Here is a 9,559-nt window from a genome sequence, read left to right as displayed (position 1 = left end):
TATGCATATTCAGCCTAAAGAGTTTGAAAAACTTAATACATTGGTTACATCCATTCCCTTTCAGTCCACTTGTCCTAGTGAGGGTATTAGTAACATTAAGTACAGGACTGAAAATGAACAGAATTTCTACAAGATTTTCAATTAGCTAGATTCTTTAGTGTCTGAACTGGCTTTTTTGGAAAGAAAATAATAGAAAAGTCAGTTTACATTTTTGATTGTGTAACTAGTGTTTATTCTTGGGTGTCTTTTAAGATTTCCTCTCAAATGAAAAGAGGCACGTAAGAGTGACAGCCCTGGGTCTGGAGATCCCCGATCCATTTTGATTTATAATTTTACTATTTTAAAGATCAGGAACACTTGAAATTTATTTATCATTCCAGCAAGCAATTTGTTCAATTAAACAACTCTAGTTCTTAGGGGCAGAAGGGTTTTCTTTTTTTTTGGTCCCAAATGATCTCTAAGTTACTTCATTAAAAATATCACCTTTTTAACTTTGTAAAGATTTAATCGTTAATCAAAGAACCATGTAGTAAACAACCGCAATTGATTTCGATTTGACGAGCAACAGTTCCCTCTACCGGTCGGTTACTATTACCGCGTCTTATTTGCAAGATATATTCAGCTCTGTTGAATTGGTCTAGTAGTGGATTTTTTTTTAAAGACAAGACAAACGTGATCACTATGATTGCAAAAATACAACTGGATTTACAGTTTCTATTTTCTGTTGATCATGAGATGCCTGCGCTAATCTTCGGTAGGCATGGGATTCATAGTGTTATAAGTTTGAATTTTAGTAGACAGAAACACACTGTTTGAATAAACATTAAACCAAAAACAAAAAAACGAAACAATTTAGTGATCAATTGACTATATTAAGTAAGGGTGTATGCAAATAAAAAGGTGCGCTTTGGTATGCGTGTTATTTTTGTTCACACCGGAAGTACTTCCTTCATTGCGCACATGGACGGAGGAGGAGGAAGGTGAGTCGATGAAATGAAAGCATGTTTTTAAACAAGTTTTAAAAAGCTTTTTTCTTTGAAAACAATATTAATGTATCGCCGCAAACATCACTCACTTTATGAAGCAATCTTCCTACCTTTTCTTTTGCGTTTTCAAAATACTGTGCATTTTGGAATGTGGATATTTAATTATTTTCTGTCCTCGTTAACGGTAAACAGGCTTAATTGAATTTAATTCATCCGGTTTTACGAATTAACATAGCATCGTTTTTTTTTAAATTGCTGTCACAAAATGAAAGGTAGGACTCGGCAAGTAACCAGCCAGCAAAGGAAAAACTTGAGTCGCCAAAAAAAAGTGTTATTTTTTGCAACATATTATTTTCTGTTAGGTCACCTGTTTACCTTTATTTACAAAACTTGCAGTCCGGGAGTACCTAAATAATACTAGTGCTTTACGTTAGGAATTTACACAGCTTTCACGTTTGGTGACGTTATCTTGCATGAGTATGAAAATAAATTAAAAGTTTAATTAATCCAACAACAAAATGAAGCGGGGAAAAAAACGTATGGAATGATGAGCCATCCTTTATTCATGTTGGGTTTTTGATTCTACATCCATTTGGAGTGCAACAGTAGCTGGATCTTCTGTTTAAACGTATGCTATATTTCATGTGCACTTTGACTGGCATTTTCTTCCTTTGTTACTCAGCAATCATAGTCACTGAAGGAGGAAGGTGGTAAATCAGTTACAATGTCTGCAGAATGGCGAGAACGTGCTGGTGAAGGCCCTGATCCAGAAGATCCAATAACCGTAACGATTGGGGCCACAGTTCCTACTGGATTTGAGCATTCGGCCGCAGAAGAAGTCAGGGAAAAAATAGGCACTGATGTTCGAATAAGTAAGGACCGTGGTAGGATATACTTCAAAACCACTCATGTAAATTTGCCTCAGGTAAGAACTGTGATTTGCATACATTACTTCTTCAACCGGTACTTTAATAACGAAGGTAATTGATTTCTCACCTTTCATCTCGTTTTGTTTTTAGATTCATCGCCTGAGATCAGTCGACAATTTGTTCGTTGTGGTGGAGGAGTTTTCAGATTATTGTTTTAAAGACACAAAGGTATGTTTGGTCTGATGTTGTAGTTTCCAAATGCCAACAAAAAATCCCTTTGATGGATTTTAGTATGTAGGCATTGCTTAATCTGAAACCTGCAGTCATTTGTTTTATTTAAATACTGCCCTACTCTGCAGTGATTTATAGTACCTACTAAGAACATTCCTTTATGAGTGGGGGAAAAATGCATGACCCACCCTTCACTATGTTTTGTTACAAAGCATTTGATCTAGTAGATTCTGGTATGCCCAATTCATTTTATTCTTCCTCATGACAGGAGGAAACTCTGGAAGACTTCCAGAAGCTTGCTGCTGAACTCCCTTGGAAATGGCCTTTGGAAGTGTGGAAAATAAATAATTCTTTAAAGAAAAAGCGATCTCGACAGAAAATAAGTCAGACAGCATCTGCTAAGGAAGCCTTGGTTGCTGCAGTTCAAGAAAATGGCAGTGAAGATTCTTGTTCTGAAACGCAGGTCAAGACGGAGGACTCGCATACAGAAGCAGAAGGCAGCCACACGAAGTCAAAACAATCCAGTGAAATCTCTAGTGATCTTGATGAGAAAAAAGATGATGTTCAAGATGTAAAAGATGGGAAGAAAATGATATCTGCAGAAACTGCTTCAGCCACAGGGAATGGTGACGTGGTTGAAGGTGGTAAAGACTGTGAAGGGCCAGAGGCAGAGGGCTCATCTAAGCTGCTTAAATTTCGTGTGACTTGTAACAGGGCTGGTGACAAACACAATTTTACTTCAAATGATGCTGCAAGAGACTTTGGGGGAGCTGTACAAGACCTTTTCCAGTGGAAACCAGATATGACCAGGTTTGACATAGAGGTATCCTCATGCTTTTGTATTATCAGCATTCCAGTAAAATGAAGATACACAAGTTGAAGGCTTATAAATTACAGTGGTCCCTGTTCACTTAATTAGAATATTCCTTAGCTTCCGCAATGCCATTTAATTACATACAAATCCCCAAAAACATGCAGTGTTTCTTAACCAAAAACTGTTGGTGCTTTTTGAAAATACAAGATTACTAAAACTTACAGGTCATGTTCTTAGCTAAGGAACATAGCATGTAGTTTGTATTTTCCTAGAAGACCGATCTTTTGTAGTTTAAAAAGCAAAAATGAAAGCTTTTGTTTCCCCACAAACATTTGTTCCAATGCAAGTACCAGTAGATCTTTTTCTAATTAAAAAACATCTCCTTCAGGTTCTGCTAAATATCCATAATAATGAGGTGGTGGTTGGCATTGCCCTAACCGAAGAGAGCCTTCACAGAAGAAACATAACTCATTTTGGGCCGACGACCCTTCGATCCACTCTGGCTTATGGAATGCTGAGGTTATTTACAAGTAAACCATATTTTAAAATACAAAGCTGTAGGGTTTGAGTTTTGATTGTGGAAACTGTTTTTGTGGATTTTGTTTGACTAAATAACTTTTTTTTAAACCACAGAGTAATGTGCAGGTTTTGATTGTTATTTAATTCTCTTTAATACAGGCTTTGTAATCCCCAAATATCAGATGTTATAGTTGATCCAATGTGTGGAAGTGGAGCAATACCTTTAGAGGTATGTTTTTTGTCTAGATGCCTTCAAGACCATTTGTTATATTTTCATTAATTACAATATTTGCTGTCCTGTGTTTTTGCATTTTGCTTTTGCACAATTGTAACACTTTAGATGAAGGTGCTTCTTACACTACAATCCAGATTGCATTCCTTATTTGCTAGAAGTACTGCACAGTTCTGTTTGGTGCATACAATGAAGTACATTGAGCGCATTTCAAACATTAGTTCCCAGAAATAATTCCAAATCCACCAAGAGACATTCAAATGGAAAAAGAGGAGTGTGGGTGCATTATAGAAACTTGCCTTACTGTGTCACTTCTAGCTTCAGCCTATTCTCATCTTCGTGCGACAATCCGCACTTGACCAATATAGCTTTAAGGTTGAATATATCAGTTTAAACTTTATTTTATTCTTGGCTTAATGTTTCAGACAACATAAATTACTTCAGTAAGTACTATTGAAAATTACAGCAGTAAAAGTGATACTAGAGTGACAGCTAATTGAATGAAATATGCTGTTTGATCAGGGAGCACTTGAATGGCCGCATTCTTTCTATATGGCTGGAGACAACAATGGAATGGCTGTAAACCGGACTGGGAATAATATTAATCATATCCATAAGAAAAGACAAAGCAAGGAAGGGTAAGGGAACACTATTTAGATATTGAATATTTAAAACTAGTAAATCTGTTTTTAAAATGGATATAAAATCTACCTAATTTCTGAGGTAGATTTTAATTTCTGTGTTTGTTTTTTTACTTGGGCAGCACATTTATTGTCAGTGAACGGTTGAAAATGAAATTAGATTTAGCCCACACAAACAATTTGTTGCTCTACCCTTAGAGATTAGCTGGAATGAGCAGAAGCTTCTTGTGTTGCTTCTTGAAACCCAAGTTCCTGTTAATGTAAATCTGTGTAGTATTTTGAAACGGAGGCCTAATAATCAGAAGAAAGGAGCATGCAGAGTGCAGAACAAGACTTGCTTAAGATGTTTGCATCTATACCTGATCTCTAGAGCATCTGAAGGAGTTTTGAAAATAAGAAATAAAAGCTGTGTGGCTATGTGATAAATATGGAGGAAAACAATTCAAAATGATGTACGATGTGCCATTACATGGTTATCTCTCTACTTGGTGATCTATACTACAAATTGTGTTTTGCTGCATTATTTGATATGAAATGTTATTTGGTACTTTTATATCCAGTACTGCCTGGGGTCTACCTATAGATACTGTACAGTGGGACTTGTGCAATCTTCCTATGAAGACTGGCTCTGTGGATATTATCATAACGGACATGCCTTTTGGGAAAAGGTAAAGTGCTTGACTGCTGCTGCTTTAAAAAAAATAGAACAGCTTTAAACCTCTAGGTTCTTAGTCTAAAGCAGGAGCTTCAAATAAGGTTTTTCACTTCAATTTGCATTTATTCTCTCTCCTTTTAATAAACCATGATTAACCTGCAGTTGCCCAAAAACAGTAAAAAATGCATTTTACTTGTTATATTTATTAAAAAGATCCACAGCTTTTTAAGATCTACTTTATTTCCCAGGGTAATAGTCATTTCAATATTATTCAGTATTAGAGTTTCCACATACAGTGTTGCCATACACACACACACAGTTGAGTTAGAATTATAAATGATTAACTACTGGTTTAGGAGAGTGCCAGCAGGTGGCAATAGCTTTGTTTCTCAATTAAAGCTTTACAACAACACATGAAATGTACAGCACAATGTCTTAGGTTTCTTTAATGTTTTCCAGTGACATTATCTCAACTTTTCTGATGAACTTATAAATCTCCATGATAAGAAAATTAAAAGGAAGATTTTGTTTTCTGCTATTTTGGTCCAGTACCCAGCACTTCAAATTGTACCTCGACAGGGGCTGATCAGTATAGTGTAATTATGCCTTATGAACTTTGGTGTTTTGTCCTTCCTTCAGCTGGCATTGAGTGCCAGATTGTAACTGCGCATTAAGCAAGACAATATTTAAGACATTATGCTCCACCTAAGCACTAGGGCAAATACATAAATGATAAATGGGTTCTGAGCTAAAATATAATATAATATTAAAAATTAATTTAACAGACAAGTCTGTCACTCATTTTATTTAATATTGTCATTGTGTTGTTCTGTATCTACAGTATATGGTTATTGTTTTAATTATTTTCCAAAAAATACTTTTAGTGGGTATATTTTGCCCTCCCTAGAATAAAATGTTTTTAAAATCCCCTATTAAAGGAATATTTTTGAAACCCTTTGAAAATACATGTAATATTATGAAATTACAATGCTATTATCTGACTAATTATTGTATTTGATTACTGAAGAATGGGCTCTAAAAAGAAGAACTGGGATTTATATCCCTCCTGCCTGAAAGAAATGGGACGAGTCTGCAGACCAGGATCAGGGAAGGCTGTGCTGTTAACTCAAGACAAGAAATGCTTTGCTAAGGTGGTGACCTTTTTTATGATTTCAATTTTTTACCGCCTTTAATATTTCGATTTTTTGTTACTGCACCTATAAGTAAAAAATAAATTCTGTTCTGCTTGAGCTAGTACTGTCAGCATTGAAATGGGCACAAGGCTGGGTATACCCTGCACAGGACAGCAGTCCACTGCAGGGCAGACACACAGACACAGTGTACAAACTGACACCAGGGTTAATTTTTCCCAGAAGCCAAATAACCTACCAGTAGGTCTTTGGTCTGTGGAAGGAAACCCATGTGAACCTGGGGAGAGCATATAAACTTTGTGCAGATTGGGCCCCCGGTTCAGAATTGAACCAAGGACCCCAGCACTGTGAGGCAGCAATGCTAATCACTGTGTCACCGTGCCACCCAAGGAAGTTGATGTTATCTTGAAATAGGTTATTCAACAGGACAAATAGAGGTGCTTTGGAATTACTGAAACACAGCACTAAGACAAAGGAGGTAGATGCTATCTAATTGTTTTTACTGCATGTTTTTTTTTTTTAGGCTGTGTCTAAGATGGGATACCTTTGGCGGAAGTCCCACACTGTGTGGGTGAATGTCGGTGGGCTTCACGCTGCTGTTTATCTCCTGAAACGTACTGGTCTGAGCTATGGAAATGCTGAAGATACAAGTGAGAATAAGGAAGAAGCTGATGAAACCAGAAGTGAAGAAAAATAATTTTGAAACAACTGTTTCTCAAGTGTCAAAATGGATATGATGTGATGTGTTTATGCTTAAAAGGCCTGGTGATCTTATACACTTACAAAAACAGCTGTAGTGAAGTGTAAAGCCTAACGGTGACCTTGCATTTAAACACTTTCACCTTTCATATACCCCTTCTTAATATCTTTATTTTTTAATAAAGGACCTTATAATTTGGCATATTTTTTCAGTGAGGTCTGTCATTTTAAAATTATTCTAAAAATGTATAGTACTTTTTTTCAGTTCAGATCATATGTTTCCAAAGTGACACCTTAAGGATATAGAGGATTGTGGAATAAATGATTTTTTACTGTGGTCTGTTTTACTGCCTTTTCTTAAATGTTAAATTATTTGACAACTTTATTTTTTTTTTCTTTGTAAACACCTAAGCCAGATTTTTAATTGAAGGTTAAAAATTAAAGTTTTTAAATAAATCTCAGAACTCTGGAACAGTTATGGTTAGAACGAGTTTCTCTTAGTTTTGAAGTGGAAGTGGTCATGATTGTTCTCTGCTATGATTGAAAATAATTTGTGTGTTCTGTACTTACGCCTCTATCTCTTCATGCTTAACAAATTAATAAGTTTAAAGAACAGCTTCTTTTATCTTCTCCATTGAAATCCTCCTTTGCTTCCAGAGTACAACCTGCACCTATGATAATTCGATTTTTAACAATGTTTTCTTATGGCTTTCAAATCTTATGGCTTTGCTTGTTTCAGTTTTCTGCTCATAAAAGTGGTGATTTTGTGGTGTAATTTTTTTTTTTTAGAAAATCGTTTTGGAGGGATTCAAATATATCAAATGTTAACTATTTTTAAAAGAAATATTTATAGTGTTGGGCTTCTTATCTATACTCAAGGGCATGCAGAATTGTTATATTCAGTATAAGCCGAATATGGTTTTGGTTATTGGTTTGTTACTTGTAGTAACAGTGAGATGTGTGTATACTAACTTACAGGTTCATGGCTGTACACAATGACCATGTTGCCTGCAGCATTCTCTTAATTGCAGTGTCCTTTTAACATAATATATTAACAACAAATAGGAACTTTAATTTGGAAGACATAAATCTTGAAAGTTGAAAGTTTATCAAATAAACCTGAAGTGTGCTTCATAAACGTACTCAGAAACATCAATACCATGCAGGTTCTTTTTTTGCTTATGCTTTAAGCTAAATACTTTTTTTGCATTTAAATTGTACTTGCCTGTTCTTTTAAAGAGTAGAATTGAAGACCCCTGCACAAATGATTAGATTTCTTGATTAAATGATAAAAGTTCACATTAAACAGTGTGACGTAATAAAATGAGCTTTGTCCTCACTTGTTGTTTTGATTAACATGAATTGCAGCATTAATTTGTCATTGTTTTTAAAACGGTAACTGGGCAGTAGTTCTGTTTCTGCTAAGTTATTTAATAGAAATGAACAAGAATGTGCATTGGTTTGAGATAGCATCGAGCATTGTTATAGTACCTCAAATCACTGGAGCCCTAGGTTGACATTCTGGGGTGCCATCTGCATAAAAAACTGTTTTTCCATGTTTTCTCCAGTTTCATTCCACAATCCTAAGGCATACTGGTAGGTTAATTGGGTTCTGGGAAAATTGGTCCTGTGGTGTGAGTGTCTGCCCATGATGGACTGGCGTCCCATCCAGGGTGTTTCCTGCCTTGTGCTCCTGCTCCCCTGCAGCCCTGTATTGGATAAAGTGGCTAGGAAATGGATGGATGGATAGCTTTAGCTAGATGATAGTTTAATTGATAGTTAAGAATCATCTGTTTAGATGTAATATGGTACAGGTGTCTGTACCATGTACTGTACCTGTCAAAGCATTACCGTTGGGTTATGTTCCAAGCAAATGCAATCACTTCATTGTTCTGGGGTTTGTAAAGCTACTGTATAAATAAAAGTTTATTATTATTATTATACATCATTTTTCAAATAATAATGCTTTGGTATTTTCCAGTTTTTAACAGTTTCTCTGTAAGTCACTTTCAAAAAGCAGTCTTCTTGGGTTTGAAACCAGGTTCGATGCTGTACATTTTGTGTCACATTTATCTTTGATTACAATATGTCGTAGAATTATTAGAAAAGATTGTTATATTTAAAATGCCTCTTAATAAGGATTATTGAGAGTTGGATACATTAATTTTATGCTCATATGCATAATTATGTGTAGGTAACTGCAATTCTAAAAGCCAGATGTTGAGGTATTTTTATCTTTAATTAAAAGGGAGACTGCTAGGAAGGTGTTAGAAATGAGAAAGATAAAAGGGATTTTTCTGAATATCAGAAAAAATGTGAGCATATACAGTAGGTTTAATGCCAGCATGAAATCAGCCAGCTGATGTTCATACTGACTTTGAGATGTTACACAACTACAATGGCTCCAGGATCCTCTTGTGTGACAGGTTAAAATCAAACCCCAGGAGACTTGTACTTAAATTTGGCCTTTCGCTGTAGAGTATAAACTTATCATACAGTAATTTGAAAGAGCCATCAAATGGTTCCCAGTACTGCAACTATTTGTCTCAGACACAATTGGGAGTGCAAAACCAGTTCAATGTCACAAGTTTTCTTTTATATGCCTATGTAACCATCTAATTCAGATTTCTCTTCCTTATAAATAAATAATCTGGTAATATAAGAATGATGATAATCAATGCAGAATACAGTGGATTTTTAAGTACTTTTAAAAAAAATGCAGGGGATTTCAAACAGTCACACACACAGTAAAATTATGTGAT

General features: G+C 35.4%; 1 protein-coding gene across 3 annotated transcripts; it reads left to right on the top strand.

Annotated features, from left to right (window-relative positions):
• The first annotated feature begins 821 nt into the window (after positions 1 to 821).
• On the top strand, positions 822 to 8,136 carry thumpd3 (THUMP domain containing 3). 3 transcript variants are annotated; one of them, XM_088636373.1, is made up of 10 exons: positions 822 to 980; positions 1,669 to 1,911; positions 2,006 to 2,083; positions 2,355 to 2,909; positions 3,289 to 3,419; positions 3,579 to 3,648; positions 4,174 to 4,289; positions 4,853 to 4,960; positions 5,975 to 6,098; positions 6,622 to 8,136. In XM_088636373.1, the coding sequence occupies exons 2-10, from the start codon at positions 1,711 to 1,713 to the stop codon at positions 6,793 to 6,795; spliced, it is 1,557 nt and encodes a 518-aa protein (XP_088492499.1). In that variant the 5' UTR covers positions 822 to 980; positions 1,669 to 1,710; the 3' UTR covers positions 6,796 to 8,136. The 3 variants fall into 3 exon arrangements, with proteins under 3 accessions (XP_088492499.1, XP_088492501.1, XP_088492500.1); XM_088636375.1 differs by lacking the exon at positions 822 to 980 and adding an exon at positions 1,041 to 1,170; XM_088636374.1 differs by lacking the exon at positions 822 to 980 and adding an exon at positions 1,169 to 1,258.
• The last annotated feature ends 1,423 nt before the right edge of the window (positions 8,137 to 9,559 follow it).

This window comes from Lepisosteus platostomus, chromosome 6 (assembly GCF_059453375.1).
Source record: "Lepisosteus platostomus isolate fLepPlt1 chromosome 6, fLepPlt1.hap1, whole genome shotgun sequence".
NCBI classification, from domain to species: domain Eukaryota; kingdom Metazoa; phylum Chordata; class Actinopteri; order Semionotiformes; family Lepisosteidae; genus Lepisosteus; species Lepisosteus platostomus.
This window is presented reverse-complemented; position numbering and strand designations above follow the sequence as displayed.

What these genes read in the sequence shown, in the direction of transcription:
- thumpd3 (XM_088636373.1), top strand. Translation starts at nt 1,711, where the DNA reads ATGTCTGCAGAATGGCGAGAACGTGCTGGTGAAGGCCCTGATCCAGAA. An exon ending in TGACCAGGTTTGACATAGAG is followed by an intron (nt 2,910 to 3,288) that starts GTATCCTCATGC and finishes CATCTCCTTCAG; the next exon opens with GTTCTGCTAAATATCCATAA. An exon ending in GTGGAGCAATACCTTTAGAG is followed by an intron (nt 3,649 to 4,173) that starts GTATGTTTTTTG and finishes CTGTTTGATCAG; the next exon opens with GGAGCACTTGAATGGCCGCA.